The sequence below is a fragment of the Acomys russatus genome, chromosome 14 (genome assembly GCF_903995435.1).
Source record: "Acomys russatus chromosome 14, mAcoRus1.1, whole genome shotgun sequence".
Taxonomy (NCBI): domain Eukaryota; kingdom Metazoa; phylum Chordata; class Mammalia; order Rodentia; family Muridae; genus Acomys; species Acomys russatus.
In genome coordinates, this window is record NC_067150.1 from 51,938,168 (window position 1) to 51,959,794 (window position 21,627).

A 21,627-nucleotide genomic window follows, 5' to 3' on the forward strand; every position below is an offset into this window, starting at 1 on the left:
CTGGGAGCTGTTGACTTGTGCCTGGCTCTGCTAGTCCAGCCCAGAGCCAGAGCGCGGCAGGGAGGAGGGAGCTGTGGGGCTGGGGCATCACCAGACCGGGACGCAGGGAGGGACCTGGTCTGGGATTTACCCCGGGACAGGCCTGTGAGCACGGGTAAATCGTCCCTGCGCGAGCGCTCAGGGCGGTGCCCGCGGCGCGGCGTGGGGCGGATCGCGACCCCCCGTCCCTCCCCGGGGCCGAGTCGCCGCCGCGCGCGCGCCACCCACGCGCGATCGTCGCTATCACGGGCTCCGGCCTCACAGCGCAGGGACCTTGCCAGCCATGGCCCAGCTAGGCGACCAGACTCTGCCAGGGCCCGAGACCACGGTGCAGATCCGTGTCGCTATCCAGGAGGCCGAGGACGTGGAGGATCTGGAGGAGGACGATGAAAGGACCTCGGCGCGGGCAGCGGGGGACCCAGCCCGGTACCTCAGTCCTGGCTGGGGCAGCGCCAGCGAGGAGGAGCCAAGCCGCGGACACAGGTAGGCGCGGTGGCGTGGGCCTGGCAGGGGTACCCGTGGCTCCGGTGCGCCGACAACTCGCCAGGAGAGGGGTTGACTCAGCCCGCCACGGAGGCTGCAGACTGAGTCAGAACCCGCTTTTGGGGGGCACTCTGCACCGTAACCCTCAGCAGGTTTTGATTCTTGATTGACAAGGCTTCTGAGATTGGGGGTGGGGATCTGAGGGACCTGGACTTGGGGCGGGAGTGCTCTGGGATGCAAAAAGGATGATCTGCATGGGTCATCCTCTCCATCCCTACTTCTGAAGGAGACGCCCCTTTCGGTAGAAGCACCCCACTAGACACTTGACCCAGCCTGGAGTTCCTCTTGAGGCTCAGGCTCCTCTTTCTGCAGATGACAGTGGTCCTAAAAAAATCTTCTCCTTCACCACCACCACCACCATCATCATCATCACCTCTGCTCATCAATCCAGTGCCTTCACTTGGCCTCTGGTGGGCGCAGGCCAGGCACAGCTGACACACGCTGATGGGGGCATCCAGGAAGGGGTGATTTCCTGGTGGGGAGAGTGCTCTTCCCCTCAGTTGAGATGGCTGAGGGCTTTGCTGCTTTGCCTCCCTCAGACTGGGGGTTCCTGTGTCTGCCTGTCTGCTTGCCTGCCTTCTGTGTCCGGGGGCTCACTGATGAGTGACTTGTAGTTGGTATAGCACTGGTCTGACCTTGCCCCTGGGCCGTGAGCTTTCTTCTGGGCCAGACACTCATCACTAATGTTTAGGCCCTTCACAATCATGGTTTCCTTATTGCGGTTAAAGAGACATCCCATATGGAGCTGATGAGAAAATGACATTGGCACTAGCAAATTCTAGAGAATGCCAAGAGGCCTTTGGTAAGAGCCCTCCTTCGAGATGCTGTACACGGGCTGCCAGCTATGACGGCTTTGTGGAAGTGCCTTCTCTATGGCTGAGAGGAGGGCTCAATTCCAGCATGGGAGCATACTGGGGGGCCAAAGCCGGGGGGAGGGGGGAGCTGCCTCACCCCCCCACCCCCCGCCCGTTAAAAGAGTCAGGAACGCAGAATTTCAGGCCAGATCAGCAGAGGCAGCTGTTATAGGAGCAAAGGCTTGTCTCACAGTTTAGGGCAGGAATGTCAGTGTACCGGCTTTATATGTACAAAAAGCTCTCTCTATGCCCAGGATAAAAATGACGAGTATGTGAAAACAGCCACCGAACCATAGAACTCCAGAGGTCATGCAACATACCTGCACGTTGCTTTCCGTATGACTTTGTGACTACAGCAAAAACCCCGCTCCCTCCCAAACAGCCAAAGTGAAGGCTCCACTTATTTCTTGGTACTAGGAAGATTCTCTCTGGAGTCCTAGGAGGAACTGATCCCCGGGACCTTTTGCCTTGTCCCAGGGCACTGGTCACTCCAGCCAGGGTCACCCTTCCTCAATCTCAGCTCTAGTGGCTCAAGAATCATAGAGCCTTCGGCTGACACACTTTATGATGTCTACTGGCAAGGAGTTGACCCCTGAAATTCTTTGGGACTCTTCAGACTAGTGCAACTGACAGAGACTGCTGGGTAGACACGTCGGGCCTGAGGAGATTCAGTCAGGGACAGGATAATACTGTCCCCTGTTTGGGCCCAGCCTGGTGAGGCAGCAGCTATCCTCTATGAATAATCTTAGCTCCCAGGGCCTGAAGGAGCTCCAGTTCCCAATTCTGCTTAAGATTTAACACCCACCTACTTCATCTTTTCAGCCCATAGCTGCCTTCTGTCTTACTTCTGGGGCACTGTCTCGCTGAGCACAGAGATTGCGGGGGGGGGGGGGGGGGGGGGGGGGGGCGGGCGGGGGGGGGGGGCGTCTTCGTGTTTCTGCCCTCCCACGTTCCCATTCTCTATTGGATTTCTAGTCAGCCTTGCCCCTCCCTGAGCGAGCTAGATAGGTGTCCCTCACCTCCGTGTTGCTTTTGGTACTCTGCGCATCTTAAGACTAACACTTTTCACAGTCCTAGGATCCACAGTCACATTTTCCCTCGAAGGCCCCTGAGCTCTGTGCCTGCGGCTCCCTGCGCAGCAACAGAATGGACCGGGCATCCTGTACACTCACCTCATAGGGTGAACTGTCACATGTCCCCCTCTATGAGACCCTTGAAGGCATGGGGCTTTGTCTTAGCCCGTTCCTACACCCATAGTACCTAATCCAATAGCTGGCTTATAACCTGGGGACAAGAAATAAATGAACACTTACTGTTGTTATAGTGTTGTTTTTATTAGATGAACATGGTGTGTTATGATCTCTCCCAGGCCATGTGAAAGTATGTTATACACAGAGTCCCTTCGTCTTGTCACTCTTAACAAGGACACTCCCCAGGGAACATTACCATTGTCAACTTGGAAAATGAGCACAAACTCCCTAATATAACCTCCCAGATCATCTAAACAGTCAAGTTCCATGTTTAGCGTCCCGCAGTCGCCTTCTACAGCCGTCTTTTATCCTCACACCAGCAGGCGGTCAGTTCAGGCAGAATATGCCTAGAGTGCTGGTTCAGAAAAATCTGGTGATGGAGAGTTCAGCATCTTAAAAATGATGAACCTGGGAAGACAGCTGCTGAGCCAGACTCCCCGTGTGTGTGTGTGTGTGTGTGTGTGTGTGTGTGTGTGTGTGTGAGAGAGAGAGAGAGAGAGAGAGAGAGAGAGAGAGAGAGAGAGAGAGAGAGAGATGGAGAGAGACGCCGTATGTGTGTGTGTGTGTGTGTGTGAGAGAGAGAGAGAGAGAGAGAGAGAGAGAGAGATGGAGAGAGACGCCGGCATGCAGGTGCCCATGGAGGCCAGAAGAGGACGTTACTCCCAAAATGTGACAATGTTCTGAACAATGTAGCAACAACAAAAGGCTTCTGAACAAACAGTGACCAAAAGTGAATCCAAAATTAAGTTCATGGTGAACGTCACATGTCTCTGGCCATGGTCACTCATGTTGTGACTTCACTACAGCCTTGGCTCGGAGCACAGTGTGCACAGTTTGTCCTGTGTATGCTGCCACTGGCCCCAATGCCAGCAAATGCTGCCAGAAACACCTCAGCTTAGATATGACACTGTGGAATAGTATTGATTGCTGCGTTTTTGCTGTGTGTACAGAGTTTTCTGTGCTCATAGAAACGTGGTGGCTTAGTTATGAAGAACATGGACTTCCTATATTTTCCCAGTCATCCCTTGTTGTAGACAAATTATTTTTAACTGTTTAATTCTAAAATTTTTCTTTTATTTGTGCTATGGGTTATACGTGAGTCCCAGTGCCCACAGACACCAGAGAAAGGGGTCCAGTCCCCTGCTACTGAATTTGTAGGTGGTTGTGAGCTGGCCAAAATGGGTGCCGAGAATCAAACTCAGGTCACCTGGAAGAGCAGCAAACACCCTTAACCTGTAAGCCAGCTCTCCAGCTCCTGAGGGATTGGCTGATTTTTAAAAAATCACTATCTGGGTTGCTGACTTGAGCTTCACGAAGCTAATGTTAAAATGCCTTTTGGCTTGGCAGAACTTCCAGTCGCTTCTGAAACGGCTCTAGACATCTTCCTGCTACTTTGCACTATGTATTTATGCGAAGCAGTGTTGTCAGCATTGGCAATGAAAACAATATTAATCAAAGTATTAGTCATCTCCGAAAACAAAAGGTGGAAGATGCCCGTCATCCTGCGGTACCAAATAGAAGCCAAGGCCTCGCTCCTTATGCAACGCGCTCGTGTCCACCTCACTGTTGGGCCAATTTGTTTTGTCTTCAATAAACGATAAATTGGGGAGTTGGAGTATTGGCTCAGCAGTTAAGAGTGCCAGCTGCTCTTTCAGAGGTTTGATTCCTAGCACCCATGTGGCAGCTCGCAAATGTCTGTCACTCCAGTTCCAAGGGCTCCCCTGGCTTCAGTGGGTACAGCATGCAGATGGTGCACAGACATACATGCGGGCAAAATACCCATGTGCGCAAAGCAAAATTCAAAAATTGCTGCCAAGGGATTGTTTTAAAGTACATTTCTTTATTGTTTATCATCAATAAATATTTAAGTTATACACCTGTATATCTGAGGCCATATAAAAATTTTGAGGCAAAAAGGAGTTGCTAAGGGGAAAGTTTAAGAAGCCCTGATCTGACACTCTTAACCTCTTTCTTGCTAATGATTTAATAGTTTAAGAATATAAGGCCAGAAAATTTTTTTCAAATGTCTCACGTTTAGATCAGTCTTCATAATTTCATTAACTTATTCTTTTGTGTCATAGACTCCTTTAGATGCTGAAGTTAGGGGCTATAGGGCTTGTTGAATTTGGACTAAATGTTTCAGCCAGAGTATCCCACAGGCTGTTCCTTGACACCTCCTCACATCACCTCTGGAGACATCATCTCACCATCTGTGATGCTAAGTGTGACTATTTGGTTCAAGGCATTTCTCCACCATACAGCTCTGCCTTAGTGTTTCTTCTGTCCTTCATTTATTAATGTGATATGCCACAGTTTTTTTTTTCCATGTGTCGAACCAGCCTTGCACTCCAGGGATAAAGCCTGTTTGATTGTGGTGGATGATACTTTTATTTATTTTTAATTCATATTAGTTGTGTGTATATGGGCATGTAGGTTCTCTTGGATGCCAGAAGAGGGGGTGAGATCTGTCTGGAGCTAGAGTTACCGGCGGTTGTGAGCTGCCTGACATGGGTGCTGGGAACAGAGCACTGGTCCTCTGCTGGATGCTGGGAACAGAGCACTGATCCTCTGCAAGAGAAGTACATGTTATGAATTGCTGGGCTGTCTCTGCAGACACAGCCCTTTTGTTTTTTGCTTATTCTGGGGGCAGGTCCGAGACAGGCTTTCTCTGTGTACCCTTGGTTGTCTTGGACTCACTTTGTAGACCAGGCTGGACTCAAGCGATCCTCCTGTCTCTGCCTCCCGAGTGCTGAGATTATAGGCGTGCGCCACCACTGCCTGGCTTACTGTTTTAGTTTTAAGAGATGGAATCTCAGCATGTTGCTCAGGCTGATGAACTCTTAAGTGCAGGTGGTCTGTCACCTTGATCACAGTAGCTGGGGAGCCTCCCAAGTAGCCAGGACTGCAGGTCGACTCTAATTACTGGATAATAATAATTTTAATATGTCTGTTTGCATCTGTGCCCTTCAGGTGTATTGGGCTGTAACTCCCTTTCTTGTAGTGCCCCTGTCTGGCTTTAATAGTGGACTAATTAATACTTGTAAAATGAATTTGGAAATATTTCATTCTATCCAACGTTGGGGCATGAGTTTGTATTCATTTCTGGTGAAAGTCAGCAGCGAAGCCATTAAATCAGTCTTTTTTTCTTTAATAAGAGATACTTGTTTTTAATTTAAAATCTTGTTTCATTATTTTATTATTATTTGTTTGTTTCATTATTTTTATTATTTATTCTTGTTTCGTTATTTTATGTGACTGTGCATTACATACATGCAGTGCCCGTGGAAGCCAAAAGAGGGGATCAGACACACAGATCTGGAGTTAACACTCAGTTGTGAGCAGTTGCTCTTAACCACTGAGCCACCTCGCCAGCCCCTCTCCTTCAGGAAAGAGCTCTGCCGCATCATCTGGATTGGCTGAGGCTCCTGCCAATGAGGCAAGAAGAAATCGTTAATTATTTTACCTTTGAAATAAAGGCCTTTCCTCAAACTTAAACTTTCCCTCGTGGATTTTTACCTATTTCTTTTGTCCTAATTAGTTACAGTTGCTATTTTTGATTATTGGGGGTGTCTATTACGTAGCTGGGGTGCCCCCTCATGTTGCCATCAGTGGAATCCTTTGGGGACGTGTCTGCTTCGTTTTGAGCACACCCTCACTTTAGGGAACTCCATAATTTGTATTTCTCCTACTCCAGTCATGGAATTTAGCCATTTCCACAGGAATCCATAGGCTTTTGGGTTTTGTTTTTGTTTTTGTTTTGAAACACAAGTGAGAAAGTTTTTAGGAATCAAGACCTAAAATTAAAAGTGCTCGTTTCTACTAGGGCGCCATCACTTTCAGGGTCTTTCCAGGCACGGGACTGCTTTTAAAAACCAATCTGCACAGTAATTCAATTTGAGCATCATGAGACTTGGCTGTTTACTTCCTTTATCTTTTTTTTTTTTTCCACACGGAGAATTTTGGCTCCCTGTGATGTCTGTAATAATATATGAGAAATGGCGGGACCACACATGTACGGCACACCACCTTCGTCAATGGCGTCTCAAACATGACGGCTCCTTTGACACTTTTTCCAAAGTTGAGAGCACATCCAGATGTTTTCAGCATATCTCAGTGAAGATCCACTATCTTTGAAAAAGAGAAAAGATTCATTTTTTTAATGTGTGTGGGAGAAATGGAGAGACAGACTCGTGTGCAGGTGGCATCTGAGGCCAGAAGAGGGCGCTAGGTTCCCTGGCGCTCCCCAGTGGTGTTCCCTGCAGGGACACCAAGTGCTCTTGGCTGCAGAGCCATCTCCTCAACCCTGTTATTTCTTGTTTTGTCCTTTTGCAGTGCTGGGGATTGAACTCAGGGCCTTGTGCATGCTAGGCAAGTGCTCTACCACTGAGCTACTTCCTCAGCCTACAGTCTCCTGGTGTCTGTGTGGTTTTAATCACGTTGGTGTCCCCTCTTTTGAACTAACTCTGAATCATTCTCTTATTGTACAAGTGAATTTTTTTTTAAAAAACCACTACACACACAGTTCTGAACTGAAGTAGTTTTCATACATGATGTTTCTTCTTTACGTTCAATGCCCTCCTGTTGTTGTTCATCAATGTCCTTGTCTTTGGGGCCCAGGCACGCTAATAGATCGTTTTCACCCACACACAACGATGAACACAAACTCTCTCCTGGCCTGCAAGGCCTAGTGATGACCTTCTGTGCATGTGGGTGTTTCCCTGTTTCAGAATGTCTTTGGACTAACTACTGAGTCAACACACTCAGATTAGTCTGAGATTTTTTTTTTTTTAAATGAGAAAAACAGCTTGGGAGGTTTCACTCATTTTTTTTTTTTCCCCTTCAAAATCCCTTACAAAAGTGATAAATATTGGAGGGCTGCTCCTGGAAGCCAGTCATCTGTTTTTATCCTATTTCTTCTACCCTTTGTGTCAATTTCAAACAAATGACCAAATTGCAGCCATAGCAAAAGACCTTCTCAAATTGCAGTGTTTCGTGTGAATGGCAACGTTTAGATATAAACCTTAAAACTTACCTTACTTTTTTTTTTTTGTTTGTTTGTTTGTTTTTGAGCCGGACATAACCCAGGCTGGCCTGAACTGTCTGGTAGCTGCAGATAACTGAACTCTGGTTCTCCTGCCATCACTGTTCGAGAGCTGGAGCTCCAGGCCTGTGTCACCATACCCACTTTAGGAGGTGCGGGGATCAAACTCAAGGCCTCCTATAGGCTAGGTGAGAACGCGTCCAGCTGAGCTTCGTCCACGCCCTCAAGTCCTCTTCAAGAGGACTTCAGATGTAGTTACCATAACTATCCTTCCTGAGAGCTGGGTATGGTGGCACACACCTTTCCTTTCAGCACTCTGGAAGCAGAGGCAGGTCAATCTCTGTGAGTTCAAGACCAGACTGGTAAGGCTACACGGTGATCCTGTCTCAAAACAAAACAAAAACAAACAAACAAACAAGAGCAACAACAAAGGGTCTCTAGATATGATTTACCGCAACGAAACCTATTTGTTTTATATTACAAATACTTTTTAAAAACCCCTACTATGCGCAAACCTCTTAGATGGCACTAGAATAACAGAAGCCAGTGTGAGCCCTACCTTCAGTGTAGGATTCAGAGTGCCGATGACATGAGCACAGGAGGGGCTGTGATCCAAATACAGACAAGCATTAGGAAAGGAGGGCAGTCACTTTTGAGGAGCCTGGGTGATGGGGGGCAAGCTGTTCAAGGAGTCGGGATTGGCGTGTGCAAAGGTGTAAACTGAGGAAGCCTGTGGCACAGGGTCTTTCTGTTCATTTGGTGCAAAAGGAAGTAAACAGAAACGAGCTTGCCAGATGGAGACAGGCAGGTTCTCAGGGCATCTGAATATGGGGCTAAGGGCTTCAGGTTGCGCTCGGTGTGGCAGTCAGCAGTAATACTGTTGACGCAGAACAGCTGTGTATCATAACGGCCTCTTCACAGTATGTGCTTACTGTGGCGTTGTGTGGAGGAGGCTGGAGCCCAAAATACAGTACAGGAGGTGGTAGGAGGTGGGAAGATAGAACCATAGAAAGGCTCAGGTTGGCAAATACATGAAAATACAAGAATAAAAAGAGATGCACTATCTGTAAGGTAATTGAGTTTAGACCTGTTTTCTAGCCTCTGTCTACCAGCAAAGAGACTCAGGCAACATGGCATTGATTGGGGTGCTGGGGACCCAGCTTCTGGTCCACATGCTTGTGCAGGAAGTGCATTGTCCACGGAGCTATCTCCCTTGCCCCAGAGAGTTCCCTTTTGAGAGCATCCTGCTCTTATTTGGAGGATGCAGTACCGTAAATTCCCTCTTAGGGTACTGACTGTTTTGTTTTAGATTTATTGATTTATTTTATGTATGTGAGTGCTCTATCTGCACGTGCACCTGCAGGCCAGAAGAGGCCATCAGATCCCAGTAGAAATGGTTGTGAGCCACCATGTGGTTGCCAGGCATTGAACTCAGGACCTCTGAGCCATCTATCTCTCCAGCCCACGAAGCACTGACTTAAAACAAAACCAAAACCAAAACTAGCACCTCCATGGTCCCTGGCACCTGTTCCAACTAATTTTCACGCTAGCGCTTTGCTTCAAGTGACTAACAAGTGATTCGCTTTTTTGTTGTTGTCGTTTATAATTTCAATAAGCTTATTTTAGAATCATTTTAGAGTTACAGTAAAGTTATTAAACTAGCACGGCGAGTTCCATGTGCCCCACACCAGGCTTCTTTATTATTAATATCTCCTATTACTGCAGTATACTTCTTAACAAGATGATGATTATGTTTGGGCTTGGTTCATTTTCCCCTAATACTTTAGGGGTCCCACCTAGGGGACCACATCCTATGCTGTGCGACATTTCTCCCGAAGCCCCTCTTGGCTGTGGTTTTCTCCAGGGTTGAAGTGCTCTAGTTAGGTATGTGTGTTGTAGAACGTCTTGCCATGGAAGTTTCTCTGATGCCTTCATCGTGATTGCTTTAAGGCATGAATTCCCTCGGCACCCCCACATCCGTGCTGGGCAGGCGTGGTGGCCCACCTATAAACCCAGCACACACACACGTGTACCCACATGCATACGAACATACATCACACACACAGGCAGGTGCAAAGAAGGTTTGGAGGATCAAAAACTATTTTTAGGTACTGAGTGAATAACCACCAAATGTTTAACCATCTTAGCGACACCCCCTTAATGTAAAAATCAAAGCCAAAGGCAAAGACAGATGGCACACGGAAAAGGATCAGTGCAGACTATCAGGTCAGATGGTCACTCAACTGTTTGACATGGGCAGAGAATAAACAGTCTTAGCGGGGCATAGCACTGCTTATCATAAGGTAGAGACACTAAGATCTGGATTATCCAAGGCCAGCCTGAATTACACAGTGACACCAGGCTAGCCTTATCTATATTATATGGCCTGCTTCAAAAACAAAAAATAAAAACTATCTCAAAAGAGATGGGTGTGTGCCTCTGTGGGAGAGTGCTTGCCTGGTATGCCCAAGACCCTGGATTTGAGCCCCACCCAGCACTTAAACTAATGTTGTCTTGGCAAATAACTTTGCCCCACAGGGGGTGTGTTAACATAGCCACAATAATAAAACAGACTGTCTTTCAACTTTCATATCTATCTCTGGACCGTGCTTGGAATATTATTTTGCAGCATAGAGTGACGTAATGAACTGTGGCGAAATGGAGTAGCAGTTCTTCTGCTCAAATCTGGAGGGTTAGGAGTGCAAGGAGAGACAGCAAGGTAGGATGATACAGGGCCTATCCATATAATGAGCAGCAATTAAAATAATACCAGTGAGGTAAGGAGCCATCTTAAATGTACTCCCAAAAGCAAACAGATCTGAGAAGTGGCTCTGTTGCCAAGATACTTACCTCGCACCCGTGAAGCCCTGGACTTGGTCCCCAGCACTGTGTAATCTGGGCTTCGTGGTGCATACTTGCCTTCCCAGCACATGGGAGATGGAGGCAGGAGGACCAGGAGCTCAAGGTCATTCTTGGCTACATAGTGAGTTCAAGGCTAGCCTGAACTACATGAAACGCTGTCTGAAAATCCCCAAAGAGCCAGACAGGGGGCTAGTAAAGACCAACAGTAAATTAAAGATTTTAACGTTGGAAGAAGAAGCCATATGGGATGTAAGTGACTCTCAATCATCGTTTTATAGTGAGATGTCTTCAGACACTATGCCAGTGAAAGTGATGGTAAACACCTGGGGATTCTGAGCCGGACCAATAAAAGATGTCAGTTAGCAGAGGACAGGATGGGGTGAATGGTGCTGGCCAGTGGAGATTTTTGGATGGACTCTGGTGCATTGACAAACGATAGAACTTACTACAAATGGCTTACGCAGAGAGAGGGCAGACCAGGAAGTTCTCCTCCCAAACTGGAGAGGCTGGTTCCTAATCAAAGGTAAATTCATAAACAAAGCAAGGTGGAGAGAAGGCAGTGAGTGAAGCCTCTGTCTCACAGGACCTAGCCGGAAGCCCTGGGCATCCCAAGGCCAGCTGTGTCTGCTTTTTCCCTGCATGGCACTCTGTCTCCCACCTGACAAGGGTCTGGGAAGATGGAGCTGAGCCAGGCCTCCCCTGTGCAGTACCCCTCCAGAGACACCCCTCCAGAGCATGTTTGCACAGACTCCTATGCTGCATCTGGTCCTCTGGTACCTCGCCACAGGATTTAACAGCGCTGTCCACCTTCTCCATAACCTCTCCTCTCCAGGCATAGGTGACTTGCTCTTTCTGGATCCATCCCCGCTCATCTGTCTGTTCCGTCTCTTCTTTCTCCTCCCATCTCTAACTGTTCACATCCTCCAAACATCTACCCTTGAGCGTGGGTTGCATCTCATTTGAATTGGACTCCTCGGTGGCTGTCACTTACATAGTCATGAAGGAGGAGACTTTTTCCTGAGCCAGATAACGGGCCAAGTTTTTGTTTATGGCAAGTATGGATGATCTCTGGCACAGCTGGGTTTGGAAAGCCCAGGGCTCCAAGTCAGGCCCTAAGATGCAGACACACATCTGGAGATTGGAAGGTGGGGAGGGAAGACAGGACTTGTGCATCCGCAGAGGGTGTAACTTTTTTTTTATGCCCCCTTTAAAAAAAAGTTTACTTTTGTGCAGATGTGTTTGTATGTATACACGTGGAGGCCAGAGGTCAATATTGGCATCTTCCTCAATTGCCCTCTTCTCTTACGTTTTTGAGGCAGAGCCTCTCTTTGGACCTGGGCTTCACCAATTTGGCTAGCCTTGCTGAACAACGACCCAGGGATCTTGTGGTCTCTGCACCACAGCTGGGCACTACCATCTGTTGGCATTTTGCCTGTATGCTGGGGGTCCGAACTCAGGTCCTCATAATTATGCGGTGAACACTTTACCAATTGAGCCTTCTCCTCAGCCCTCTGTTATTATTTTCAAGATCTTCCTCTACTTATCAAAACAAAAACTTGACTTCTCAGGTGGTTGAGGACAGACCCTTCCGAGCATTTTATGGTCATGTCACCAACTTTGTTTGAGAAAGTCAGCTCAGAGATGGTCAGTTTATTTTCCAAGGGTTGTTATGACAACCAAGTGCACGCTAGATGGTGTATATACCAACAGAGATGTATCATCATCTTGCAAGTCTGAAATGAGGGGTCCAGGTCAGATAAGATCCAATGTATACTGAAGGATAGAAGTTTGGAGAATATGTGCATTTAGAAATGAGAGGAGGAAGAAGAGACGAGGCCTGCTCCCTATCAAGGTGCTGGGGGATGACCTGGCAGGCTTCTGTCCTAGCCTCCTTGATTTCCAGTGTATCACCTTAATCCTACATGTCCCTGTCTGTGTCTGTATCCAAGTTCCTGGCTGTTACCAGGACCCTCATCTGCCTGGGGTCAGGGCTGTCCTGCTCTGCGATGGGCTCATCCTCATGTTAGTATCCACAGTGGCCACATGAGGTCACATGTTCCTGAGGCTTCGATATATGGATTTGGCGGGGGGGGGGGGGGGGCGACGGTTCAAGCAGCAGCTAACTCACTGTCTCCCTCTGGCCACAGCAGCGCTACGACAAGCGGGGCGGAGAACGATCGTGAGGACGTGGAGCCAGAGTGGAAGGTCCCGGATGAGGAGCTCATCAGGAAGCTGGTGGATCAGATTGAGTTCTACTTCTCTGATGAGAACCTGGAGAAGGACGCCTTCCTGCTCAAGCACGTGCGGAGGAACAAGCTGGGCTATGTGAGCGTCAAGCTGCTCACCTCCTTTAAGAAGGTGAGGCTGGCTGCCTTCTCAAAGGCTGCTCAGGGCATCTCCAGGGTGTGGACCTTGTGGTGTTAAGTATTTTTGGTGTTTTGTTTTGCACCCCACCCCCCCTACCACAGGCCCCCTGCCTAGAAAATGTTCAATTAAATGTGAGGCAGGCCTGGAAAAAAAAAAAAACAGAAAAAATATCAAGAGAAGGGAGTTAGTGGAGCCAGGGAGCTAGCTTAGTCCATAAAGTGTTTACCATGCAAGCAGGAAGACCTGAATTTGATGCTCAGAACCTCAGGAAAAAAGACAAGCTTGGTTCCACAATTATAATTCTGAGCTGGGGAGGTAAAAATAGATCTGTGGGACTAAAGGGGCAGCCAGCCTAGTCTGCTGGGAGAGCTTCATGCCAAGGAGAAGCTCTGTCTTGAATATAAGCAAATAAATAGCAAGGTGGATAGATCCTAAAAGGAATAGTACCCAAGGGTGACACTGGTCCCCAAATATGCAAGCATGTGAACAGAGAGAGAGAGACAGACAGACAGACAAACAGACGTACACACAGAGAGACACAGAAAGAGACATGGAGACAGAGACAGAGAAAGATAGACAGAGACAGACACACAGAGAGACATCGAGACAGAGACAGACAGACAGACGTACACACACAGAGACACAGAGAGAGACATAGAGACAGAGACAGAGAGATATAGAGAGAGACAGAGACACAGCGAGAGACATGGAGACAGAGACAGACAGACAGACACAGACAGACATGCATGTACACACACAGGGTATGAGAGCATTCTTGAGAATATACTTACTTGTTGTGAAAAGGGTCTTGAGAGCTAGGACAAATGTCAACTGGTGGCTATTAACAAATCCTGTGACTTCTTCTCAGTAAAGTTTTAGAACTCTTGTCAGACACATGAATGCCCAGAGGCTGCTACACCAGAACAGGGGGTCCTTGAGGCCTTGAGAGATGCCTGTTGGTCTAGAATTGCTTGACACCCACTCAAGCTTTCCACCCACTAAGCTGAGTCAGTATGGGATGGGAGAGGCCACACAGAACTCAGGGAGGTGAGCCTCCTTCGTGACCCCAGCATGCTCTGCCCTGCCTGACACCAAGGAGAACCCTGCGTAGCAGAGTGATAGGTGCTCAGGGCTCACTGGCAGCCAAGCAGGAGACTGCATGTTCTTGCTGTGGACAGGTGTAGAGCGTGGGCCCTAAACGCGTGGCTCTCTCAGAGGATTGGCTAACCAGTTGGGATGACAACCCCTTCCGTAGGGAGTGGGTCTGTGTAAGGAGTGGGTCCTGGCCAAGATGTCTCTGCACTTTATCAGAAAGCATCGGAGAGAAGCCCTGTATCTTGGAGCGCTTCTCTGCCCGGCTCCTGGTGAACTCTGCCTTCTTCTCCGACTCTTGTTTGCTTGCTTGTTTGTTTGTTTGTTTGTTTGTTGAGACACAGTTTCTCTGTGTAGCCTTGACTGTCCTGGACTCACTTTGTAGACCAGGCTGGCCTCGAACTCACAGCGATCCACCTGCCTCTGCCTCCCGAGTGCTGGGATTAAAGGTGTGCACCACCACCACCCGGCCTGACTCTTCTTTTCATTATTCATTCACCGAACAGATTATTCTTTGTGTTTGATGAGCATTGTGTTAACTACATGAGATACAAAACAAACACAGCATTCCGTCTTTCCCTGAAACATTTACAGCTGAACACAAGATAAAGGAGCTATGAAATGCTACAGGGGACCACAGGCAAACTGATGGGAGGCGCCAAGATACTTGGGGGTCCAGCTGACCAGAGAATTCTTCTGGGAGTGGTGACATTGGGACATGGTCTTGGAAGATGAACAGGAGTTTGCAAGCTCTAGGAGAGAAGAAATATTCCATGTCCAGAGAACAAGCTCTGACATGAAAAATAGTCCTAGGGTTGGGAACCCTTAAGTAAAATAAGCCAAGCCGGGCCGGGTGCCACACGCCTGTGATTCCAGCACTCAGGGAGGCAGAGGCAGGCAGATCTCCTCTCAATTCAAGGCCAGCCTGGTCTACAAAGCAAGTCGAGGATAGCCAAGGCTACACAGAGAAACCCTGTCTCAAAAAGCCATTATATATATATATATATATATATATATATATATATATATATATATATATATATAATATATATATATATATATATATATATAAAGTCAGTGGGATCCTCTGCACAGTCTCCTTTTTGTGATCTCCTTTGACTTCAGAGAGTCACCCTGGTTTTCTTTCCTTTCATATCTGCCACGTACAGACCCACTCAGGAGCATTCTTTCTTCAAAACCAGCCTCAAGGTGGCCACCCCCAGATCCACACCCCCCAAATTCAGAGCAGAGAGTCTTTTCCTTCTAGAAAGTTCCCTGCTAATTATGATGAGAAACATGTCAGAGAAAGGCAACCAATACAGAGAGATGGCAAAGTGATAGTTCCTTTTCTTGTCACGGTTACAAAATACCTAGGCCACGGTTGAGGGTGCACTGCCTCATCGTGAGGAGGGCATGGCAGCACGAGTGTGAGGCAGCTGGTCACATGGCACCCACAGTGGGGAACAGGGGAAGTTAGCACAGAGAGATGAGTGCTGTTGCCCAGCTTGCTTTCTCTGTTTTGTTCAGTCAGGACCACAACCACGAGGTGACGCTGCCCATATTTGGAGCTCATCCTCCGGCCATGGTTAAACCTTCATGGGAACAGCCTCAGGGACACATCCAGATGTGTGCTTCTGAAGGGACTCCCAATCCAGCCAGGCTGACAGCAAGGGCGACTCATCATCCCACAGAGCTCCTGACAGGCTCATAAAGTTCTAGAGGTTGCACAAGGCCAAACCTCCTTGTCTGTTTCCCTAAAAGAAAGCTACTTTTTATCTGATGTGCGTGTCAGTGCGTGTATATGTGCCATGTGCATGCAGTGCCCTCAGAGTCCAGAGGACGGTGTCAGATCCTCTGCGCTGGGAGTTTCTATAGAGTGAGTAGTGGGAGCCATCATGTGGGTGCTAGGAATTGAACTCAAGTCTCTACAAGAGCAGCCAGTGTTCTTCCCCCCCCAAGCCAGCTCTCCAATGCCTGTTTCCTTTTCTTCATGCGGTGCCTGGAAACATCCTAAAAGATCACAAACAGACTTGAGGTGGCCAGAGAGTAGCCAAGTTTTCTCAGGGGACCTGGTTCTTGCCTCTGTGTGTTCCTCAGTCCTCTGCATCTCTCCTCTGGTAGAGCATAGCCCTCCCTTACTCCTCACCCTCCCGGGTATGGCAGCACATGGTTCCTGCTCTGACTCCAGGCTTAGGAGGGATGGCTTTGCCTCTCCTGCATGCTCCTTTCCCAGCTGTTTTTACAATGGAGCCATCATGCCAAGCCCTGGCTTTCCTACAACCTTGCAGGGACCTTCACTCATCTCAGCTCCTTCTGGGTTCCTGACTGATTGGCTGACTGACTGCTCACCAGACATCCAGCCATAGGCCCAGGTCTGCTTCTCTGTGGCATAGTGACCACCCCAGTCACTCTGGGTAGGTGACCTGGGGTTTTTCCCTGCTAAGAGTGAGAGGCCACAGCCAGAGTGGACAGTGCACACACTCCAGCAGTGTGTCAGGACGTGGAGCTCTTCAGAGGTTTTCCCTGCACTGCCCAGGTAGCGAGCCTCCTCATCTTGCTTTCTGTGCCTTTTCTGTTGGAGGTCCAGGGGCACTGGGAGTTCCTCAGCCTCCTCACAGGCCTGGGCCTCAGAGGATTATGGGTGATTCCTCCCTGCAGGCTCAGGTTACACACCCCACCCACATCCACCAACTCTTGGGGTGACTCATCTCCCTAGCATGCCCTTCTCTGGAAGTGGGCCTCTGCAAAATTGCCATTTTATGAAATAAATATAGCTTTTCATATACTGCTGCACCAATATGCACAATTTCCATCATGGGAGGGGTTGCTTCACCACTTTTCAAGAGGCCCAAATCAATGTAATTCCACGTGGTGTCTGCGCCTGTTCCTCTTGGGGGGAGATTACAGAGAGGACCTTTGGGAGGTCCTCATCATCAACTGTAAGTCACAGAATCGGAGACTGTCAGACTCTCCAAATCCTTTCACTGTAGTAGCATATTCGGGGGTGACCACTACAGTCCCCGCGTTTGGGGGCCTAGATCATGAGTTTGAGTCCAGCCCGAGCTAGAGAGTAAAACCCTGTCTCAAAAAAACAACAACAAAACAACAACAACAACAACAAATCTGCTCTGGGGCTGTAGCTCACAGAAGACTGCTCACCTGGCATTCTGTATTCAGCCCTCAGCACTGCCCTAAACTTCCTTGGGACACAGAGGTTTGAAACAGTGATAGCACAGCGTTAATTAATATTCTTGGAGAGTGAAATGCGGTTTCAAATTCTGTGTGCAAATGTGTCTCTATATTTTGTGTGTGTGTGTGTGTGTGTGTGTGTGTGTGTGTGTGTGTGCATGCACACACACACACACACACATGTAAGTGCAGATATGTGGTAGGTGGAGATCTCAGAAGCCAAGCACCTTGTTTTTTGAGACAGGGTCCCTCCCTGGCCTGGAACTAGCCCAGTAGGCTAAGCTGGCTGGTGGCTGGCTGGCAAGCCTCTCTGCTTCCACACTGCTGGGATTGCAAGCACATGCCACCCTGCCTGGCTTTTTCACGTGGGTTTGGGGGGGTCAAACTCAGGTCCTCGTGTTGTGTGAGAAGCACTTGGCTGTCTCCCCAACCCCTCAGCTCATCTTGTGACAGCACTGCGAAGTAGGCATTTTTCATATTTTTAGTACTCTTATGAGGAGACTGGGTACTGTGAGACTAAATAATTTTCCAGAGCTTACTAGTGCTTGGAGGTGAAGCTCGGGGCTTCGTGTGTAACAGCCTTGTTTTCAAGCAGCAGTTCTCAGCCTGTTACGTACATGGGGCCCAAACTTCGCCTCCACCCACACTTTTGCCTCTTTATTTTTGTTTTGTTTTGTTTGAAAATACTGAGGATGGAACCTAGGGCTTTGTGCACATAAGGCTCTACCAATGAGCTACAGTCCCAGCCCTTCTTCCTTCAGCTTCAGCTTTGGACAGTAGGTGTGGAGCGGAGCTGGGCAGTAGAACGCTGTACGACAGTAGAAACTCTGCCCGAGTTTGCAGGTCAGACCCTGTAGTCCCTAGCGCAGTGGCTCAACCTTCCTAATGCTTTAATACAATTCATGTTGTCGTGGCCGCCCCCTCCCACACGCATAAAATTATTGTGCTGCTGTAATTTTGCTACTTTTATGAATCATAATGTAACTATCTGACATGCAGGATAGCTGATATTTCTAAACAAACGTGCATGCGACTGGAGAACAAAGATTAAAGAGAGCAAGAAAGGCTGAATTTTAGATGAGGCAAGACTGATGCAGGTGACGGGCATGAGTTAGGAAACAGGATCTCAAGCTGACTGGCTGCACTTCTAACTCTGCCGTGAGATTTTCCGTCCTGGTGATAGGTCACTGCACAAAATACGTTTGATAGTAGAGTCATAAGCTCCAGTGTGAAGTCCCACAGCCTCAGAATGGTGCCTCCCACTGTGTCTTAAGATACATAGACTTAGCCAGGTGTGGTGGTGCACGCCTTTAATGCCAGGACTGGGGAGGCAGAGGCAGGCGGATCTCTGTGAGTTCGAGGCCAGCCTGGTCTACAAAGAGAGTCCCAGGACAGCCAGGGCTATTTTGCACAGAAAAACCCTGTCTCAAACACAACAACAAGAGAGATACGTAGACTTAGGGTCTGGCAAATTTCAGTGTGTGGTTTTATGTTTTGTTTTCTTTTCTTTTCTTGTAATTTTTTTTAATAATAAAGTTTATTATTAAAAAAAAAACAAAAAAAAACAACCTTTTGAGAGCCGGGCATGGTGGCACACGCCTTTAATCCCAGCACTCGGGAGGCAGAGGCAGGTGGATCACTGTGAGTTCGAGGCCAGCCTAGTCTACAAAGTGAGTCCAGGATGGCCAAGGCTACACAGAGAAACCCTGTCTCGAAAAACAAAACAAACAAACAAAACAACAACAACAACAACAAAAAACCTTTTAAAGAAAAGAAACCATTGAAGAAGTGGTTGGAGAAATTTTTCATTTACTTGCTCTCTAACTGGTATTTGAGTGTCTCCCGTACTAGGTATGATTCTAGTCATGGATGTTACAGAGGCAAGGGAGGGAGAGGGAGGACAGAGCATACACAGATATAGACAAAGAGAGGAAGTACCATTCAGACCCGCTTTTGTGTTCCTCAGGTGAAACACCTCACACGGGACTGGAGGACCACCGCACATGCCTTGAAGTACTCAGTCACCCTGGAGCTGAATGAGGACCGCCGGAAGGTTAGGAGGACCACCCCTGTACCACTGTTCCCCAACGAGAACCTCCCCAGCAAGATGCTGCTGGTGTACGATCTCCACCTGTCTCCTAAGCTGTGGGCCCAGGCCACGCCCCACAAAAACGGAAGGGTGCAGGAAAAGGTGATGGAACAACTGCTCAAGCTCTTCGGAACTTTTGGAGTCATCTCATCCGTAAGGATCCTCAAACCCGGGAGAGAGCTGCCCCCCGACATCCGGAGGATCAGCAGCCGCTACAGCCAGGTGGGGAACCAGGAGTGCGCCATCGTAGAGTTCGAGGAGGTGGATGCAGCCATTAAAGCCCATGAATTCATGGTCACTGAATCTCAGGGCCGAGATAACATGAAGGCTGTCCTGATTGGGATGAAGCCACCGAAAAAGAAACCCCTCAAAGATAAAAACCATGACGACGAGCCCACGGCAGGTACCCACCTAAGCAGGTCCCTGAACAAGAGAGTGGAGGAGCTTCAGTACATGGGGGATGAGTCTTCCGCCAACAGCTCCTCTGACCCTGAGAGCAATCCCACCTCTCCTATGGCTGGCCGGCGACATGCGGCCACCAACAAGCTCAGCCCTTCTAGCCACCAGAATATTTTTCTGAGCCCAAATGCCTCCCCATGCTCAAGCCCTTGGAGCAGCCCCTTGGCACAGCGCAAGGGCGTCTCCAGAAAATCCCCACTGGCTGAAGAAGGTAGACTGAGCTTCAGCACCAGCCCCGAGATCTTCCGGAAGTGCATGGATTACTCTTCCGACAGCAGCGTGACTCCCTCGGGCAGCCCCTGGGTTCGCAGACGTCGCCAAGCTGAAATGGGGACTCAGGAGAAAAGTCCAGGGGCGAGTCCCCTGCTGTCTCGGAAGATGCAGACGGCAGATGGGTTACCTGTGGGGGTGCTGAGGCTGCCCAGAGGCCCTGACAACACCAGGGGCTTCCATGGCGGACATGAGAGAAGCCGAGCCTGTATATAACGCCTTCGATTTTTAGTACTAGCTCCACTGAAAACAATCTTTGCTTTTCAGGTCCTCACAAATAGCTAGCATGACAGAGAATGGAGTTCGGTCCCCTTATAAAGCTTTTGTATCCATCTAGACCTTTTAATTTATATATTTGTAAAGTATACGACTTGTCCAGTGTGCCATGGTTTTAGGCTCGTCTTCTGGCTGAGAACGATGTGTGAGTGTGACGGCTCTGAAGGCTGTGGGACAGAGGCTTTCTGGGAAGATCTAGCAATGCGGGACTGGCTTTTTCCTGTAATGACTGAGCAGGCCATGCAGGGGGGTTCCTCTTAAAGCCACAAAGGAGTTTTGCTCAATGGTGAATCCTTCAGTCAATAGAGTGGTGTCTTATAGGACTGAGTGTCTGTTTCCTGTCAAATGAATAAATAATAAAACACCCACCGGAAGTCCAATATCTGAGGTCACAGACCATACCCCATACCCTTTTGATAAGGAACCCAATAAAGATGTATTTCCTCCATCTACCCCACGGTGCATCCCCTGGACACTCCTGAACTCTCCCGGAGGCTTCTAGCAGCCCTGGTCTCATCGCTGCTGAGTCTCCCTGGAGAGGTAGCATCGTTCCTGCTGTCTCCACAGCATCCCAGATCAATAGCACTGACATCACCTGAGAATTTGCTAGAAATGCACATTTCCAGGCCTCAGAGATATGTGTGTGTGTTTTTAAAAGATTTTTTCCTCCAAGGATGTGTGCTTTGCAGACAGGTGCCCCCTCATCCTTACAAAATGTCTTTGCTGTAACTCCCTGATAGAGTTACTTCTTGGTGTTGGTCGCAAACCGTTTATATCGCTCAGTGTCAAATGTCCTGTCTCCAGAAGAACGTCGGGCCCAGTTTCGAAAATGTGAGAGGCTCAGCTCCAGCCAAAGTGGAAGGAAGAGCCAGAGATGGTTGAGATTTATTCTTATTTTTAATTTACATATATGGGCCACGTGTGTGCCTGTGGGAGCCAATATGGGGCATCAGATCCGATGAGGTTGGAGCTTCACAGGATGGATGCTGGGAACTGAACTCGGGTCCTCTAGAAAAGCCACGAGTGCTCTTCACCTCTGAGCCATCTTCCCAGTCCCAGGTCCTGGAGTTTAAAAAGCCCTGCAGATGATAGGTGCTAGTGTGAGAACCCTTGGGGGTGACCAAAGCTATAGGACCCCACGTCTGCCAGTCAGATCCCACACCTCTCACTCCTATGCTGTGACTTGGTGTCACACTTTCTCGCCTTCTGGTACCCCTGGGACATGCTCTGCTGCACAGTCATGTGGAATGTTGCCAGCCCTGCATAAAAGGCTCCGCTTCCTTCTCTCTGGGTTTC

General features: G+C 48.6%; 1 protein-coding gene across 2 annotated transcripts; it reads left to right on the forward strand.

Annotated features, from left to right (window-relative positions):
* The first annotated feature begins 210 nt into the window (after positions 1–210).
* Larp6 (La ribonucleoprotein 6, translational regulator) lies at positions 211–20,742 on the forward strand. 2 transcript variants are annotated; one of them, XM_051156586.1, is made up of 3 exons: positions 211–522; positions 12,740–12,947; positions 19,204–20,742. In XM_051156586.1, exons 1-3 carry the CDS (start codon positions 323–325, stop codon positions 20,269–20,271), a joined length of 1,476 nt encoding a protein of 491 aa, XP_051012543.1. In that variant the 5' UTR covers positions 211–322; the 3' UTR covers positions 20,272–20,742. The 2 variants fall into 2 exon arrangements, with proteins under 2 accessions (XP_051012543.1, XP_051012542.1); XM_051156585.1 differs by having other exon boundaries at positions 212–522; positions 12,737–12,947; positions 19,204–20,741.
* Positions 20,743–21,627: the final 885 nt, after the last annotated feature.

Coding starts and splice junctions, on each gene's coding strand:
- Larp6 (XM_051156585.1), top strand. CDS start 323: ATGGCCCAGCTAGGCGACCAGACTCTGCCAGGGCCCGAGACCACGGTG. Junction 523..12,736: donor GAGCCAAGCCGCGGACACAG/GTAGGCGCGGTG, acceptor CTCTGGCCACAG/CAGCGCTACGACAAGCGGGG. Junction 12,948..19,203: donor TGCTCACCTCCTTTAAGAAG/GTGAGGCTGGCT, acceptor TGTGTTCCTCAG/GTGAAACACCTCACACGGGA.